This window comes from Sesamum indicum, linkage group LG1 (assembly GCF_026168435.1).
Source record: "Sesamum indicum cultivar Baizhima isolate 11 linkage group LG1, ASM2616843v1, whole genome shotgun sequence".
Taxonomy (NCBI): domain Eukaryota; kingdom Viridiplantae; phylum Streptophyta; class Magnoliopsida; order Lamiales; family Pedaliaceae; genus Sesamum; species Sesamum indicum.
The window spans coordinates 11590146-11610175 of record NC_142657.1 but is presented as its reverse complement, the minus strand read 5'-3'; the positions used below and the strand labels follow the sequence as shown (position 1 = coordinate 11610175).

At 36.4% G+C, this 20030-nt stretch overlaps 1 protein-coding gene and 1 non-coding gene across 2 annotated transcripts; both read left to right on the top strand.

Moving 5' to 3' along the window:
• The first annotated feature begins 5959 nt into the window (after positions 1-5959).
• LOC105157843 (glutamate--cysteine ligase, chloroplastic) lies at positions 5960-14346 on the top strand. Its single transcript, XM_011074343.3, has 16 exons — positions 5960-6117; positions 6928-7274; positions 7915-8065; positions 8333-8440; positions 8965-9057; positions 10224-10307; positions 10471-10539; positions 10605-10675; positions 10813-10881; positions 12110-12203; positions 12282-12371; positions 12454-12534; positions 12781-12873; positions 13394-13474; positions 13625-13694; positions 13866-14346. Exons 2-16 carry the CDS (start codon positions 6937-6939, stop codon positions 13952-13954), a joined length of 1581 nt encoding a protein of 526 aa, XP_011072645.1. The 5' UTR covers positions 5960-6117; positions 6928-6936; the 3' UTR covers positions 13955-14346.
• Positions 14347-15183: 837 nt separating this feature from the next.
• LOC148789460 (RNase MRP) lies at positions 15184-15417 on the top strand. The gene has a single exon (XR_016062687.1).
• Positions 15418-20030: the final 4613 nt, after the last annotated feature.

Here is a 20030-nt window from a genome sequence, read left to right as displayed (position 1 = left end):
ACATTTGTACCCACTGTAAACTCGTGTTAACTCGATTTATAAAACTATGCGCAGCTTTGTTATGCCCTTTCATGTTCATTTGGTTTATAAACTCATTTCGTCGCTTATCTTTTTTCTAAATCGCAACATGCCAACCCGCCAAGACCAAACGCGAACTGAGAAAGACGCGTCCAAAAAATGCGAACTGAAAAAGACGCATTCGAAACCAAACGCGAACTGAGAAAGACGCGTCCAAAAATACAAACTGAAAAAGACGCATTCGAAACCAAACGCGAACTGAGAAAGACGCGTCCAAAAATGCGAACTGAAAAAGACGCATTCGAAACCAAACGCGAACTGAGAAAGACGCGTCCAAAAATGCGAACTGAAAAAGACGCATTCGAAACCAAACGCGAACTGAGAAAGACGCGTCCAAAAATGCGAACTGAAAAAGACGCATTCCAAACCAAACGCGAACTGAAAAAGACGCGTCCAAGATACAAAACTGAAAAGGGTGTATCCAAATACCATCTCGGAAGACAAATTCCCAGTACGCGAAGGCAGAATGTTGCATGCGAAGACATAAACTGGTTATGAAAAACATCAGATAGAAAGAGTAATCTCATTAACGAATGGAACATTTACAGTTTCGATATGACCCATGGATCGATTCCCCCAGAAAATGTACAAGTTAGTATGTATCGAGGGGAAGAAGGGGTCATACAAAAAGAGGAGGCCATACAAAAAAGACCAAAAATCCTATCAAAAGGAGTCTAAGCTTCATCATCTTTGCCCTCCGCATCGGCTTCAGCTTCCATCTCCGCACGAAGGACCATGAACTCGTCATCTTTCAATTCGGGGTCCGGGGGATAAGGCTGGAGATCGCCATCGAGAGTGATATCCAATCGGCTGCGATCAAAAGACTCTGAAAACCCTCCGAGTTTCTCGATTTGGTACTCGCAGGTCTTATAGCCTTTGGCAAACGAGTCAGTAGTTTTGAGCTCCAAGGCAGTCGTGAAAGTGTCCGTCTTCAAGAAATCACGGACAGCAGCCATACGGGAGTTAGCTAGGAGTTTCTGGTGCTCTTCCAGAAGGATGCGACCGGATTGGCCCTTTTCAAAACCCCTCGTATGACCCTCTGCCAGTCCGGCCTCGCGACCAGCGTCGAACCCCTCTCTCCTGCCTTCGGTCAAGGCAACGTCCCTTTCAGATATGGCGATCTCCCTCTCCTTCCTAGCAACATCGAGCTCGCCCGACAACCGTTTGATTTGCTCAGCATAGGACAACAGTTCATCCGCGTGCTTCAGGGCTTGATTGTCCAGTTCCACCACTCGGGCCTGAAGCTCTTGGACCTTCTTGTCAGATTTGATGTAGTTCTTGCGGTAAGAGGTGCATTTCAGCGACAAGCTCCGGAGAAATGTTAGACCCTGCAAGACCATTAACATATGAGTTCGGGTAGATAAGGGCAGCCGGGATAGAAATTTACCTGTAGCATAGCGTGGGCACCGAATTGCTCGACCCGAACAGGATTGGTCGTTACCAAAGAGCCCTGATCGCGAAGTGATGTCAGCGAGTTGTACACGTCAAAAGGCTCTCCCTCAGCCTCAGCAAAAAGCACCGAACTCGTGGAGCCGTCCCACCTCGTGGGCTTCGTGGGGTGCGATTGAGAGCCCGCTGTAAACCCCCGGGCTTCCTCCCAGTGCAAAGCGAGCTGCTCCAACTTCAGAAATCTCTCCCGCTCGTCTTCTTGGCTGCACTTGTCCGCAGCTTCCCGAGCCATCCTGCTCAGACTCTTAGGCCGGGGAGACGGAGATTTAGGGGGATCAGAAGGACTCGCCGACTCCTTCCCCTTCGAATCTTCCTCGTGCCCGTGTTTCAACGAAGACCGTTTCCTCTTTTTCGTTTTCTCCCAGCCAGCCCTCTCCGGTTTATCGAACTCCAACCCCAGGTCTCCACTGATGGCGTCCAAGTTCAACTCCAGGTCGCTGGAGTTATATCCGAGAAGAGGCAGAGAGGGGGTCCCTTCGCTGTCGACAAGGATGGGCTGGCGGTCGGTATGAACTGGCAGCGCATGGGCTTGTGACGGAATGGGTGCTGGAGGAAGATCCTTAGGGGGAACAAGACCTTTCGCAGTTTGATCCTTAGTTGAGGTAGAAGCGACCTGTTTCCCCTTGGCCTTAGCCTTGTCTACTTTGTTCGCAACCGCTTGCATCCGTAGGGCGTTACGCGAACTCATGATGATACTATCTGCAAAGATGAACGTTTACGTAAGCGTAATAAATCAAGACGGCGAGAACAACGTGAGAAGAGAAAATCACCTAAGGACTCCTCAATGTGGAGGGACGCAGGAGAAAGCCCAGAAAGCTGTAAAACCTTCTCAGATAGAAGCTTCTTGGGGTCGTACTTATAGGACGTTAGACTCCTTATTTGGTCACCTTCTAACCCCCCCCACTAGTTTTCGGAAGAGGTTTATACTTAGTCCACTCGTTCTTGAAGGGCCAGACACCTCTAGGAGGTCGAATAAAAATATAGCGATCTAACCAGACTCCTACATTCGACTTCAGGGCGCTCAGGTACCCACATTCAGGCTTGGCAGAAAGGTAGAAAAAACCCCTACTCCCAGACCGCTTGGAGGTGGTGAAAGAGTACAAACTCCAAAAGTTGTCAAAACTGGGTTCGAGACCTAAAAATTGCATTATTACCACAAAAAGAATAATATGGGTGATAGAATTAGGGGAGAGTTGCATGGGACATAACCCCAACTTATTCAAGATCGAAGCCACAGGAGGGGCCAAGGGAAACCGGAGTCCGGCATCAAGGTGTTTGATGGAAAAAGCACTAAAACTCTCAGGAGGACGGTGCATACGATCGAAGGTGGCAGGGATGATGATGTCATAATCAGACGGGATGTGGTACTTCTCTCTGATCCTAAGAACCGAGGTCGTTACCTTACTAACCAAAGCTTCCCAAGGGTTTTTAGCGAGTCTATCCTGGAATCTAGCAAGAACCGATGGTCCAGCTTGTTTATCATGGAGCTTGGAAATAGGAAACTGCTTGTTCCTTTTCGGAGAGGTAGAGAAGGACCCATGAGCCGACCCAGACACAGACTTAGATGCAGACCCGGACTCAGACCTAGACACGGACTCAGAACCAGACTCAGGAATGGCAGCGGATCCAGAACCAGGATGCGACTTAGAGTTCGAGTTAGAGCTGGAAGACATCGTACCTTAGAACAGGATGGCTCTGGAAGCTGCAGGTCGAATTCGAACTTCAGGCTGTAAAGATGGTCGCCGAAAGTCAGTATGTGGGGCAGGAGAAACGTTTTGAATGCGGGAAGTATTTATAGGCAAAGTCCCTCGGGATACGCGCCACAGATCAAACCGATAAGATGGAGACACGTGTCCGCAGCGACGATTCGACTTCCTCAAAGGCGCGAGCACGCACTTTGAGAAAGTGAGGGAGTAATGATGAGTACTCAAATATCATATCTGCAAAAGGACCAAAACACCCCTCATTAAGGGCATTACAGTCATTTCGCGATCAGGATCCGCGAATATTGTAACAGGCGGGTCGCGTGGGACCCGACCCGGATCGCGTACACCGACCGGAAACCCGGACAATCTCCACCATTCGATCAGAACGCACACCAACGAGATAAGGCCACGTGGCCCAGTACTTACCGTACAACTGTGTATTATAAATAGACCCCGACATGCCATAAATGAGGTAACTGATACGCATTAATTGAGACCGAACTTCTAGATCGAACCAATTTCATTCGACCAAACTAACTTGAGCGTCGGAGGGTCATTGTCGGGGACGTGCCCGACGAGCTCACAGTTCGTGTTTTCATTCTCAGGGAACCCAAAATCTGGTCTTGGACGAATATGCGCTTCGAGTGGATCTCGAATCACGAGATCGCATATTTCGACCCGGATCACAAGTGTTAAAACTCCAATCTCAAAAGGACTAAAAATATAATTTTTAGTCTTGTGGAAAGTAGGATGGTGGCCGCTAAGCTTGCGCACCCAATCACCGTGTTCCTTAAATTACAGAGAGACGTGCACGGTTTTAACAACTTTATTCATTAGTAGGATATCTACACAATTAAATTTGAAATGATTATTTTATACTCTAATTCCGTATTAATTTATTAATAATAAAACTAAATAAGTTTTTCTAAATGAAATTGATTGATAAAATTTTACTATAGAGGACATTATAAATATTATATATAATATATTATATATTATATTTAAATATAAAATAATATTTTATTCTTAAATATCAATTAAAATAGCACTTAAAGCGCGTGTAGATTACTTTCAGGACTAGAGGGTAAATTACTTTATTCTTAAAAACACAATGGGGTAGTTTGATAGTGGGGGGTATTTTGCACATTTCGTATATCACATGGGGATGGCATGCATTTTTCCCTATTATTAATAGTCAATAGTGTTTTTGTCCATTTTCATATGATTTAAAGAATTATCTGAAATATATGGGAATGTGAAGGTTTCTTTAGTTTAAGAGGGTAATCGATGAGGGTGATGTACTTTAAAAGTTATATTTTACTCTAAGTTTAATAACTGCTATGGCGTTACTCTGTGTAATATAAAAAAGAACTACATTTTTCACTCATAAACGGTGGTTCGTGACACCACGATATCAATTTTTTGTTGTGTCTATATACCTCTAAGTTAGTTTTTCCTTTGTCTCTTTTTTGTTTTTGCCAACGTGATGTGTTGGTTTATATATTCTATTCTTACTACTGACATATTTTAAATCATTAAAGATTATTTATTACATGCATACAGAAACGACGTTTCACGACAGTTAATTTTTTTTTCTTGAAGTAATATCTTCGTGAATTTACTATAGAGATCAAGACCAGCACATACACAGATATAATTCCTAACAAGATATAAATTGCCAACATGACTTTTCATATTTTTGTACCAAAAGGGGGTAAAAGTATTTAATTCTCCAATTCTTTTTTCATAAAGTAAGATTCCAATTGCCATTTTCAAGTGTATATTAAATGTAAAGATAACAAGTGCATTTATTATATCCATAAATTTTGAAAAAAAAATAATGGAAAAAGTGAAAAAAAAGAAAAGGGCAATCAATTAAAAATAAAAAAAAATAAAAATACAACATTGTTCAATTTATCATCATTGTGCCCAAGTAATCATGGCTTAGCATCTTTAGACTATAATTACCTATCAAACCTCTTAATTATCAATTAAATTGAAAATTTTAACATGATTCCTTTTGTCCCAAATATGATAATCTCAAATTTGGCTTAATCTATATAATAAAATATTCTTTAAATTTTCTTTTTACAGTAGAATATTCCAGTATCATGTGGACGCTTATTTTATTATATATTAAAGTTTTGATATCGTGGCATAAATAATTTGATCTGAGATTATGTCATCCGGCACCTCAGCTATCCCACTAAGATAATCAATTTTTTTCCTATTTTTGATATAATTTTGAGAAGTTTAGTCGATAAGTATATTTTTAAATTTGGATGATCGTTTTTCGCAAACTATATTTTAATGCGGCGATGGATTACCTTAGTATTTGTGTAGATGAAAATGTGAAAAACATGCTTATTTAGAAAAATGAAGATAACAACAATTATCTTAAAAAAAAAACACAATTTCAACTATGGTTTTAAAGTAATTATTTAATTTGATATTTTAATTAATTTTTATGTATGGTTTCTTTTTTATAATATTTAAAATATTGAGATTATCTTTTTGAAATTAAGTTTTGTAAAATAAATATAAAATTGTGAAAATCCAATAAAATCAAATTTGGGGTATTTGAATGAAAATCCAATAACTTGTAGTGAACATTTTTATTTCTTGGCTTGTGGAATTCACTCAACCAATTTAACACTTTAGACTTTAGAGTTGATGATCTTCAATTTAGACAACCATTCCCACCCTCCCCCCCCTACCCACCCTACCCACCAACTTCTTCTATATATGTGTGTGTATCAAATTCTTAAATGTAGAATACACAAGACCAGCGCATCATAAGGACACTGAGGAGCAAAGACACTCTTTCCGCTCTAACTAACATATTCCCAGAATCAAAAGTGGAAATTTTTGAAAGGCGCTACTGGTATTTTCTTGCTCTGTAGGTTTTTGTTTGCTTTTTGGAATTTCAAGATTCGATTTTTCCGTGAGTCCCATGGTTGATCTTGAGTTTAATACATTTATTTTGATTTTGGTGTTTTGAGTTTCTTGATTCTTGCTTAATTTGCTTGGTTTAGTGCATTTTGTGAAGGATGACATGATTCTGGGAACTAAAGTGATGAAAAATTTTATCTTGTGTTTTGGGATTGGTCACTGGAAATACTGCTAGTTTATTGAGGTGAAGGGGAATCAGTGAAAAAAAAGATAAAGTCTATTGCTTTTGAACGACGTGAAAGGTGCAGTGATTTGTAGTTTTAGTGTCTGCGTTTCTTGTCTTTTTTGGGGATTGCATTGAAGTGAGTTGAGTAAGGTTTGTATGATCTATGTATTTTGAGTTATTGATAATTCTGCGCGCCCTATAACTTCTGAAAGTAATTGTGACCTTTGATTGACTGAATGTGTACTAGTCATTCTTAAGAAGAATCCTTTATTGATTTGTCGCTCAGGAGAACCAATGATGAGAAATTCGAAATCGTTTTGGTATGTGTAGATTCTGTGTTGTTATATGCTGATTTTCTGTTGAAACTTCAATTAAGGAGTTTAGATCATTAAATGTGGCATTTGCGACCTTGTCGTTACGTTTTTAGTTGCGTCAGAAAGCGAACAACCTCTTTCCATTTTGGAACTCTAATTTGGACCAATTATATTCAGTGGACCTTCTAGTTCACAAAGGTGAAGTAGAAACCAATTTAGATTCGCGATGATATCTTAAATATTTCTATGCTTGAATTTTCAGGTTGAAGGTATGGCGTTGATGTCCCACCCGAGTTCATTGCACTGCGTTTGTACTGAAACAATACAGCCAAAAGCTAGATACAATGGGGTTAATAACATTTCCAGCACCATGGGGACAGCAAAAAGTAAGGAAATTTGCTTTGGTTTCCGTCCCGCCTCTCAGAGTTTCTTAAAGGCAGCTCAAAGCTGGAGTATGGATGACACTGAAGTACAACGGAAGCGAGGGCATTGGTTAACTGTTGCTGCAAGTCCTCCTACAGAAGATGCTGTTATTGCAACGGAGCCGCTCACAAAAGAAGATCTTGTGGGTTACCTTGCTTCTGGTTGCAAGCCTAAGGCTAACTGGAGGTTCAACTTCTATCTCTTATTGGTAGTTAGATTTTGGTCGCGTCCTTTCTTGTGAAGATTCTCAGTTGTTGATATGTGCTTTAAAGCTGGTACTAGAATTTTTCACAAAAACTTTGTTACCTCGTGGTGAAACAAACCGTTTGATGAGCCCATTGCCAAAATTTATGAAACTGAATTGCATGCAGCAGATTAATTCATGAAACTGCTAGGCAATGTGGAAGAATGATATCTATTTCCCCATCTTCCCATTCTCTTTTTGCTAGGCAATGTGGAAGAATGATATCTATTTCCCCATCTTCCCATTCTCTTTTTGGACAGACGACAAGGTTTAAAGTTGTAAGCCAGCCTCGATGTTCAGTGGCGCTGAAATGTTGATATTTTATTCCTTATGTGTCAATCAATATATGTCTTCCACTTGCCCTGAAAACCTAGGCACTTTCTTATAGTCCTCAATTATTAATCAGACTTTAGGCCCTTTCAAGTGTATGAAGGCGGGGGGTTTATTGCACAGGAATATCAATCAGCAATTTGAATTTTTGTCGTTTATCTGGAACCAGTCATATTTTAAAGTCAGTTGTTGCATGGTTCATACATTGACAGTTTGTGGCACCTAATTCTCTGAAATATCCTTGGCATACAGGATAGGGACTGAACATGAAAAATTTGGGTTTGAAATTGCAACACTACGACCCATGAATTATGCACAGATCGCGGAGCTGCTTAATGGTATTTCTGAGAGATTTGATTGGGATAAAATAATGGAAGGTGACAACATCATTGGACTCAAACAGGTAATGCCTTCTTTTACTGCAATGTGGTCAACCTTTTGTTGTGCAGCTATGAGTTTTCGTCTTACACTAGACAGTCCACAGTAGTTGTATCCTTTAACTGCGCTCATCTCAAAAACCTGTTATTAGGCATTTGATCCATGTTACGTTAACCAAATATCAATAACATCTCCATTTATCAAATTCATGATGTTAAAGCGCATGTTGAATTCGGTTGCTATGTTGTTTCTGTGTAATTTCTATAAAAAAATTTAATTTATCTTTTGGCAGGGAAAACAAAGCATATCGTTGGAGCCTGGTGGCCAGTTTGAGCTTAGCGGTGCACCACTTGAAACTTTGCATCAAACTTGTGCTGAAGTCAATTCACATCTTTACCAGGTTAGTATAATCTTTATAATGATATCTGATGTTCTGGTGTTTTTCTTTCCTTTCATGAAGACTTGCTGTTCCCATTCTTGAATGTTTCTGGTTTATAAACATGGAAAATGCTACGCTGTCCATATCCTGAAGTCATGCATAAATCAATGAAATAGATGGCAGCTCTTTGGCCATCTCTCTTTCTTAAAATTTTGACAGGCATCATGTTTAAAAAACATTCAATCAAAGCGCAAGGTCTGTCAATCTGCCTCTTTTACATCTTTAAGACTTTCTATTCTGGTGTGGCTACTTTGTTCCTTTCACCACTCCTACCTTGTTCTGCGCATTTCTAGTAATTCTATTAAACGTGGTTCTTTGAGTTCTGTTAAAGTGCTGGCACGTGTATACTCTTTCTCTCTCTCTCTCTCTCTCCCTCCTTTCTTACATATGCTCCTTTCTGTTGTACTTCCATTGAAGACTCCTCATTTTAACCAGACAAATCAGATTCCAGCACAGCATAACAGGTTTTTTCATGAGATACTCAGGTCAAGGCTGTCGCGGAGGAGATGGGGATAGGATTTTTAGGAATTGGCTTCCAACCAAAATGGAAACGTGAAGATATACCAGTGATGCCCAAGGTAGTTTCGCTACCAAATTCATGTTCCTATTTAATGTTTTATGGAGACAGCTATTTGTCATGCTTCCAGGATAAGACTGTACCTATGCATCTTAATGGACAGTTAACTTCTAAAATTTTGTTTTAAATGGAGCTGGAAGTTTTCTATCCTCTTTAGGCTGTGCCATGTGTAATAGATGGGAGCTTTAGCATCTCCATGTTTATATTCCTATGGGGGAGCTATGATCTATAAGCGGGGGTCAATTGGCCCCACTCACCTCTTAAAAAGTTTGGTTGACGTGTGAAATACTCATAAATCCTGGAATTATGATTTGCTTAAAAGGTACAAAAATTGAATTGAATGGGATCAAAATTCTTAATGCCAAGAATGTTAAGATGATGTTGTACTATAACTTATAATATTAAGATGAAATGCCTGTTTGATCATAGAACCATAATTGTTACTTGCCATATCTAAAGTTAATTAATTAGATTTAAAGAGGGGCATGGTTGATGATCAATTGGAGTATGTCTACGAAAAATCATGTGTTTTGGGAGAAACAAAAAAAACAAAAAATACCTGAACATCCTTAAAATGTGTCTTTTAGGGATAGATGGAGTAATTATTTATTAATTAACTTCTTTGAGAACTTCTTGGGCTACAGCATGTGCATACACTCAGGGAACGACAAACCGTATTGCCATATGTTGGTTATATTATGTGAGTTTAATATATCGGAAGACTTTTTAACGGCATTGTTTACTCTGTGAACAGAGAATGACATAGCATTAATTAGGAAAACCGAAAATGTTAAAAACAGATAGTTTAATGAAGAAATAAATTGTAAAATTGAGTTGTAGGATTGGAGATGTTGAGACCCCCAATATGCCTAATGCACACCTAACCAAACATGAATGTTATGTTTTCGTGTAATTACTGATTGCTGGTTTGACAATTCGACCATACGTTGATATCTTAGTTTTGCCCCATTGATAAGGAGCTGTTCGTTCATTAGTTCAACTTGCCTTTAGACTGTTTATCATCATCATTCGACAATGATGCATAATATGTTCCCTTGAGTTATTTTGTTGCATGTTTTGATCCATTCCCATTTGATACCACAAAGTCCAGAAGCTTTATAAGATCTGATGAGCTGCTATACATACTGACAAATTAATTTGGCTCAGGGAAGATATGAGATTATGAGAAATTACATGCCGAAAGTTGGGACACTTGGACTTGATATGATGTTCCGAACATGCACTGTACAGGTGAGAAGGCATTTTGAACTTTTTATTCTTTGTGACTTGCTCAGCCATATCAGTATTAGTTTTGGTCATGATACACTATATTTGAAGCTCTCAAACTTCCATCTATAAGGGGCTATGCTATATATTTATAGTTTTCAATAAACATTGGCCTTTGTGTTTACAGGTGAATCTGGATTTTCATTCCGAATCTGATATGATAAGGAAGTTCCGTGCTGGTCTTGCTCTACAACCTGTAAGTTGGTTGTGGTTATGCTGGCTTCATTTGTTTATGTGGAATCTAACATGTTAGTGAAACAGATAGCTACAGCGCTGTTTGCAAATTCACCATTCACTGAAGGAAAACCAAATGGTTATCTTAGCATGAGAAGGTAGTTATATATCCTTCCATTCTTTAGGCCCTTCAGTTTTCTAATTTTTCCTTTTTTTGTATGACAGTCTGAACCTCTGTTTCTTTGACAGAGGTTCTGAGAATTTATGTTCAACAACTATTTTTCATCCTTTACAGCCAAATTTGGACCGATACTGATAATAATCGCACTGGGATGCTGCCATTTGTTTTTGATGATTCATTTGGGTAAGTTCCCTCATAAAAACACTCCTTAACTAGGAACGTAAAATCTATTATTACCAGATTTGCTCTATCACCTTACAAAGATTAATGTTCTTTCTATTATGGGCTAGCCCCCTTACTGAAACGAGTTCCACAGACTACATGTGTAAGTTCCTCATGTCATCACCAGTTGTTGGCTTAAATCACCACTAAGAATCTGTACATCTGTGATCTGTCACCATCCATGATCAAGAGACTTTAAAGTACCATCACCACCACCATTAAGTCAGATTCTAAACTAGAATAATCCTTCGGTCCAAACCTAATCTTGATACTATACCATCAAACTGACCTAGATCCATTTTAGGAGTCATGTTTGCCGACATCAACCACTCTGCTCTTTCAATAAGCACAACTGTGGAGTTGCTTCCACCAACTGACTAGAATATCAGTGGATCGTAGACTCTATTTGCCACAACCATGTCTTGATGAAACTTCACCTTGAAACAAATGACTCATCAAGTTGATAAACGATTAAGCATGTTCTTGCCAATGCATTATCTTCCAGTCTGCCATTCCTTTTAATTTCCTGTACTGTTTTATATCATTATTGCTCATTTGACCATCAAATTCTTGGTGGTAATCCTGTTAGAATGTGTACAGCTACTATGTCTTTGGTTTGTTTGTGGAGGGTGAATTTCAGGAACTGGTTGCAGTGTTGGGAATTCTACAATGTTGTCTTCTTGTACTCAGTCAGAAATATGACATAATGATGTTGAGATTGGCTCCTTTTATTTTCTATTCTTCTTCCTCTTGAACTTTTTGATGGTTGCAAAGTTAGCTCTCCTTACCTATTCATGGTGAAATGGTTGGTCTTGCTGGCTCTACTATTTGTTGGTGGTATTTATGGTCGATAGTGTGGAAATGCTGGCAGATTCTCTTGGGGTGGGGATGTTGGAATTAATTTCTATTGATCTTCGTAATATGGTAATCTCAAGGCTGTAACGTGTTTTATGGTTAAATTATGAACTGAAAGAGATCTACAACATTTCTAAGCTAAATTAATAAGAACTTCTGGTTCTTGATTATGTAGAAGCACTCGTTATCATCCCATGTTGATCACACATAATTAGTTTTGCTGAACTTATTTAAAGCAGCGTGTTTCTATCTGTAAAACTCTTAGGATCTTCATTTATGATTTAGTTTTAAATATTCAACCGACTACTTCACATTACTTTTCTTGTCGGCACAGGTTTGAACAGTATGTAGATTATGCCCTCGATGTTCCAATGTACTTTGTATATCGGAAGAAAAAGTATATCGATTGTACTGGGATGTCTTTCCGGGTTTTTATCTGTCCCTGACTCTTTCTTATAAATTACTCATACGTAGTTCTGCTTAATTAACATTTTAATCTGCTGCAGGATTTCATGGCTGGAAAACTTCCTTGCCTTCCTGGTGAATATCCAACTCTCAATGACTGGGAGAATCATTTGACAACAATATTTCCAGAGGTAAGTTTAGACTGACTGGATGAAAATGAATACCCAAGCCATCTTGATGGTTTTGATGAGTTCGGGTAATATCTTTTTCCAGGTAAGGCTTAAAAGATACTTGGAGATGAGAGGTGCAGATGGAGGACCTTGGAGGAGGCTATGTGCTCTGCCTGCATTCTGGGTATATCTTTTTCATTTGCATGCAAAGAATCGAGATGCACATGGATTCGTTGAAGAATCTTGAAAATTTAAAAATGTCCCATATTTGAGAATCCTTAATCTCCTTAAAATTGAAGGTGGAGTGTTTTACGTTGAACCTGCAAAATGCATTTTAATTTTGATAGAAAATCCTCATTCGGCAATCTGCTTGTTTGTGCTTTAATTTGTGTCTGTATCATGATATTTTGTTGATATATGGGTGTTTCAGGTTGGTCTCTTGTATGACGAGGTCTCTCTACAAAGTGTTCTAGATATGGTAGCAGATTGGACTCCAGAAGAAAGACAAATGCTAAGGAATAAGGTAAGACAAATTAACTGGTTGTTTTCGAAATATAGCCTTTGATTTTTATCAAGATCTGAAACGAACTTTCAAGATCAGTAGCATCCGTGTCCAGTTGCTAATTGGACATTGCTGTTTTGTTTGACATTATCTTTGTCCTGACTTGCATTTCTTATAGACGAGGCATAGAAGTCTTCAATACGGTAAGACCTCAATTATGGTCAAATTGCATAGTTCAACTCCTGATGTTTGAATAATTACACTAACGTCCTATCTAAATAATGTTGCCATTACACTGAGGAGGTGTCCGTGTAATGAAAATATCACTAACAAGGGGCGTTTGTGTAACAAAAACGCCTCTTGTCAGTGCAATGATTCAAACAGTACAGGTGATTTCATAGTTAAGGAGGTTTTAGTGTAATAATCCCTTTCTTTCACTTGATGTTTCTCGGAGTTTTACATATGTTAATGTCCTTTTTCGGGTTAATACAAGTGACTTCACCCAACCAAAAAGTTGTCCTAATCCAGAACTGTGTAGTAGGTACCGAAGAGTGGCCTGAAGACACCGTTTCGTGATGGACTGCTGAAGCATGTTGCACAAGAAGTTCTCAAGTTGGCAAAGGTTTCTTAATAACTATTTCATTTGTTTTCCCTTTTTGCTTGAGTTAAATAATGTAACTCTGAGCATCAATTATGATATCGACAATCTAAGTTGTCGAAGTGTTTTGTCATCTATTCCTATCCGCTTATCGACGTGTAATTTCCTTTACAGGATGGCTTAGAAAGAAGAGGCTTCAAGGAGACTGGATTTCTAAATGAAGTAACAGAGGTCGTTAATACCGGTAAGCAATATCAACATCGATTAGTTGTGGGGAATGTTTTCCTCAGATTCGTTAAATCGCTCACCCCTTATTCCCCCCAACAACTAAAAATTGTTTTCTTGGTACATTTTATTTACGCCTTTGTGTTACCGCATTTATTTGATGTGTTTTTGTGAATATTCCTTGTCTTAGGTGTAACGCCAGCTGAAAAGCTCCTGGAGTTGTACTATGGCAAATGGGGACAAAGCGTAGATCCCGTTTTCGAGGAGCTGCTCTACTGAGGAGGTCGTTTCAGAATCCTATGTTCTTTGAGGTGATCAAGAAGCTCGTTTGGGTGATTGGGCGATCTCATGTGCACTTAAGTATATTCGCGCCGGGGTGTAATAATCAGTTGGATTTTGGTTAAAATTGTTTTCTGACAATAACCTGGTAAAATTGTCGACGATTCTGCTAGGATTTACATATACCCTGTTGCGCTACACAGGCAGGTCTTTAAACCTTTTATAGTTGTCAGAATTCCATGAAAGTGAGGGATTCTGAGTAGTGGTAAGAATGTATTGGTATAGGTGGAGCTGAAGACTAGAACGTCTGGCTTTGAGGTCGATAAACCTAGTACTTTCGACATGGTTGATAGTATATTCCGGGTAGGGCGATACCCGCTCGTTGACAAGCATACCTCCTCCATTTTTCACATGTATTTCTGCTTTAACTTGCATGTGTTGTTTTGCGCGTTCAGAACCATTCTCTCATAATTTCAAGAAGTTAAAACAGATTTTGTTCGATTGGTAAGGTTGATGCTTTTTACGATGAAAAGGTTGTGACTTGTGTGTTTTTCCACTGCCGGTGTTAATTACATTTAGATCCCTTTTAAAATTATAAAATCATGTTTTGCCCCAAAAGTTTTTGAAATTACATTCGTTAGAATTTGAATTATAAAATACCTATAAAAAATTTTTTATATAAATTTTTAATTTTATTCCTTATTCAACATTGCTATAATTTATCGATAAAGCTACATTGTAATTTATTTTTATACTTGTAAGAGGCTAAATGTAATACATATATATGTATATATATAAAACAAGCCGTGTTGAATCTTATATCTATACCATTTATTAAGGTTCAAAACCTTAAAATAACTACTTACAAGTCCATATCCATACTTATTTCATAATAATTCTCTTTAATTAATTAGTTATACCGATAATTTTTTTTTTATTCATATGCACTAAATTTAATTTATTTTATCAATCAATTCATGTTATATCTTTTTATTTTACTTAATTATTGTTTTCTTTATATTGATCTATTTTACCTAATTAAATAAATATAACAAAAATTTAAATTACAAATGCATCACGTGAACAATGATCGCTAGTACAATTAAATAAATTTCGGTACAACTAAAAAGGAATTGTTGCTCATGGTAAATAAAATTCCTATCCCACATCGCTTGATGAATTAGTCATAAACTTTTTATATACGATAGCACTACCAATGTGTAACAACTCAACCAGGAGACGAAGTGATTGGGCAACTTGAAACTAGCCCAGGAAAGTCCCCGGGCCGCAAGCTGCAGAGATGCAGGCTCGGAAACGAGCGACCTCCAGGCAGGCTGGGGAGGCTGAGACGTGTGCGGAGCCTTTACCCACCGCGACCGGAGCCAATCTTGGCCGATGACCACAGTTATTCACTTGGTCCAGCTATGTTGGATTAACCAAACGGGGCTTACGATCTCTTGGTGATTTTTTATTTTTCCTAATCATTTGGTAAAATAAAAAAAGTTGAATAGAAGCATATGGCTGTGTTATAATTTTTTTAAAATATTTATGTAATTACATAGGAAATACTTTAAAGTATTGGTAAATAACAACAAATTCATCTGAAATTTGATATAATTATAAATATCCTTTCATTATTTAAAAAATTACAAATACCCTTATGATATTTGAAGAAATTATGTAAATATGTAATCCTTGAATAGGGGTTTAGATTTGTCAACTTTACGCTTATTGTAATTTTTTCTAATTTGTTTGAAAAAATTAAAGATTGGAAGAGGTGGACAAAAAAGTTTAAGAAAATGTAAAAAAAATTATCCACTTGATCCATAATTTTTTTTAGAAAATTTTTAAAAATAAGTAAAATTATAAAAATCATAGTCCACAAGGACATTTTGACCAATTTATCATAAAAATAGATAGGACCTGATGGGGACTAACATATTGGATAGTTATTAGATGGTCATTAAAGTCAAAGGTATTCGTAATCTCCCAAATAACAAGGAGACATTGATAATTATACCAAACTTCAGAGAAACTCGTTTTAATTAATTCTAAAAGCATACTAGTCGTTCACACATACTTTAATTCAGTCAAAGTCAATCTGAGGATTAAATTAGTACATTGAATGTGCAAACAACATAACACACTGGTATCTGGAGATGAAATCAGGATATTTATAGGTTTCATCCACTCGAACTAGTTACATAAATATAACGCGAACAATTTTATGTCATCTAGGGTTCATCAAACGACTAAGGTATCAAATTATGTTATTGGGTTGGATAGGATCGGGTCGACCCATTCCACCCCCAACAAAAAATCACAGATCCTTAGAGTGTAAGGTCATTTCTTCATTTCATGATAGACGTTTCAATAACTTTCCCAACTGATGGTTGGACCCACATTTATATTCTTTTGTTTACAATGAAAAACATAATTGTAAATTTATGTTTTTACTCCAAAAGATGCCACTTTTTTTGGATTTTCCATTTCTACAAACATTGCATATTTGGCAACATCTTTGTTGTTGTAATAGAAATCAAGTGGAGAACTCCATGCTTGAACTCTAATGTAACCCAAAAGTTCCTATTGAAATCCTTAAAATTTATATGGCATACTCTTATGTGATCAATTAGACTATGTTTGCTTTAAATGATTGGACCGAATATTTTAAGATAGTCGGTCTTATTACTCGATTACTTATAAATGTCGTAACCCATTATTAATTTTATAAGTCCGTTGCAGATCTTGACAAATATATAATATTAATCCGTCCAACTTGGTGGGATATATTATTTCAGGAGGCCTATGTGCGTAGGCTCAAAACTCGAATTACAAATAGCCATCACTTATACAAACAAGTCCACCCTCATCTTCTTTAAGAAATTCGTTGGTCATGGATTTTAATGGGAAGGTAATTTTGAAAATTGATAAACTGTTACGTATTTTATCCTGAATATATACTACAAGAAACCGTAAAATTAGTTTTATCGATATAAGTAAACAAGGTATGCATATAGTGTGATAATTTTATTTCGTCCCACGTTTTATCCATCGTTAATCTATACTAACCTGATTCTATCACCGAAGTAAATGAGTCCTTGGAGTTTGTTTGGTTCGAGTGAGAGGAAAGAAAACGTGAAAGGGGGAGGGAAAGTAAAAAGATAATTGGGAGGAAAAGAATAATAATTCTTTTTCAAATTGTTTGGTATGATTAGAAAGAGAGTGAATTTCAAATACTTTTTACCATTTGGTAAGAGAGAACTAGATTGAGAAGAAAATATTTTTATAATTTTACTAATTAATCATTTCTCTTTATTTTATATAAGAAAATAGAGAAGTTAATATTGTACTAAAATAATTTTAGTATATAAAAATTTAAAATTTTTTATTAGTAAAACAAGAATAAAAAAATTTATTAATAAAAGTATTCGTCAAAATAAGTGTTGTGTATTTATTCTAAATTATTTAGTTTAAATAAAATAGAAATGACTACCAATGATTGATGACATAGTAGTTTTTTTTTAGAGATTTAGTTATCTTTATTAAAAAATTATATACCAGTATTATCCGCGAAAAAAGGAAAAGAATCAGAGAAAAATATATATATGGATAATGGAGTAAATAAAAATAAAAATATATATTTTTAAGTTTTAACCCTTATACTTTTACGTTTTCGCTCAATTTTAAACGAAAATAAAATTAAATTTCGTATGAATTTCATATACATCTAAATTTACTTCTTTTCCGATTATTCTACCTAATAAAATTCCAAACTTATTCTCCCTACCAAAAAATTAGGATAATTTAGTCCATTTAAAAATAACTAAAGTTGATCCACGAAGTTTAATTATGAATATGTGAAGTGGATTAATTCATGTTATTAAGCCAAAAAAAAAAAAAGAAAAAAGTATTAACTTATTATTTTCTCATGTTATGAAGAGAAAAATATGTTTTCTCAACCATATTTTCATATGATTTAATTCAAACAAAAATATTTATCAATTTAAAATAATATTAAGTTTAATTATATAGAATAAGTTTAAGTCCGTGCAGCAATCACATTATTATTGCAAGTACCGACAACAAATTCCTAGCTTATAAAACTAGGGATGATAAATAGGACGGATAGAGTAGAGATTCAATCCAAACTCGAGGGATTTAGATCCAATATATCGGTTTGGGTTCAAATTTGGGTCTCCGATTATGAGTTCTAGATCCGTCCAAAATAATTTTTATAAATATATTAATTTGTTTAATATTTTTATCTTTAATTACATATATCTTTAATATAATAATAACTTACAAGGTATTTTCATGTAATTTTTTTTAGAAAATTATATTGAATTAATGAAGATAAACAAATTTAATCGACTTTTGCAAGTTAGACCCATCGGGTCAGGTGGATCCAAAATCAAGTCGGGTTGAATTTTGGGTCTTACATAATTGAAGTGGAGTGGGCCTCAAGTTTGACAAAATCCGCACCGTTGCCATTCCTATATAAGATCTTCGTGTTTGCTCACTCTCTTCAGTTAGTGAGTAGTATCCTTAAACCTAATGGTTTGAGGATAAAAATAATGCCAATTAGGTTATTCTAAGCTTTTTCCATACTCCTCTATTATGATATTGGCCATTGCAGCTTTGCCTTCGATTTTCTTCTCCACATCAACAACATGATTGATGGCCGATGTCGTCAGTTGATTTCTTGATATTTCAAGCGAATAATAAAATTATCTGTAACATTGTTTAAGGTATGACGGAGCGCCTCAACGCTCATTCCAACCCTGGGATTATTGAATTGCCGCTCAAGTTTTGAATCTCGAGAAATTATGTGATAAGGGCAAACGTGCTCAACCATTGCTTTGTTTCCATATCCGTAAAGGGAAGCAAATAATGCAAAATAAGAAAAAAAAGCTAATGTGTCCAAATAGGTAGAAAAACTATAAATCAAAGAGTCCAATAACTCATGGACAAAAGAGATTGTGTTCCTAGATAAATAATAAATCTTCTATAGCTCGATAAGACAAAAAAATTAAAGTACGACGGAAATCTTTATCATCCTTATGATAGATATGACATGATCCAATGTGTCTCTTACGCAATTTTGGCGCAACTAGCATAACTTTCTTTATAAGCCTCTACATGAATGCCTTGATTTTATTTCGAATTCCCAGCTTCCATGAGCAACTCTAGTCTGTCAGTGCATGTATGCTCAACTGGTAACGATGGACCACTTTCAGTTAGAAAATTATTTTTTTGATTCTTTGCCCCGGTGTCAGGGCTGCATTTATAAGTACCTATGTCCTTTGGAGTCTACCAAATAATTTTTATAAATATATACTTAAGCTTTTTATCTTTAATTACATAATTTATAAAATAAATTATATTTTAACATAATAACAACTTATTATGTATTTATTAATAATAATTTTAATTTTTTAAAAAAGTATATATATTGAATTAATAAAGAAAATAATGAATTTAGTCGACTTTTGCAGGTTAGACCCATTGGATCCAAAGCATGTCAGGCTGGATTTTTGGTCGTACAAAAATAAAGTAGAGCGGGTCTTAGGTCTGACCCTGTTGCCATTTCTATAAAACTTTTGTCTTCACTCTCACTCTCTTTAGTTCATGTAGGTCTCCTTTACTTAAAAGGATTGAGCTTGATATCCCTATTAATCAAGGTCTATTTTTTGTTTACTTCATTTAGTCCAAATTCGGTAGTAATGTGGTTGGTCCGTTATTAATTATGATAAAAGCATGATTGAAATTATGAAATTATCTATCTCATCTTACAAAGTAGAAAAACGTGTAAAGTATCCCAAAATCCTATGTTTTGAGGACAAAAATAGTGTAGATTATGTCCTTTTCGTCATTTATTCTTAAGCCTTTTTCATATTCTTCTATTACCATGTTCGTCCCTGCAGCTCTGCCTTCAATTTTCTTTCCACAACAACAACATGGTTGATGGCCAATGTCGTCAGTTGAGTTCTCGATATTTCGAGGTAGCAATTTAAAGTCATCTACAACACGATTTAAGGTATTCCAACTTAGAGATTATTGTACTGCATTTTAA

Excerpts from the sequence above, each read along its gene's own strand:
- LOC105157843 (XM_011074343.3), top strand. The coding sequence starts at position 6,937 with ATGGCGTTGATGTCCCACCCGAGTTCATTGCACTGCGTTTGTACTGAA. Across the intron at positions 8,066-8,332 it reads ACATCATTGGACTCAAACAG|GGAAAACAAAGCATATCGTT; the intron begins GTAATGCCTTCT and ends ATCTTTTGGCAG. Across the intron at positions 10,308-10,470 it reads TCCGAACATGCACTGTACAG|GTGAATCTGGATTTTCATTC; the intron begins GTGAGAAGGCAT and ends TTGTGTTTACAG.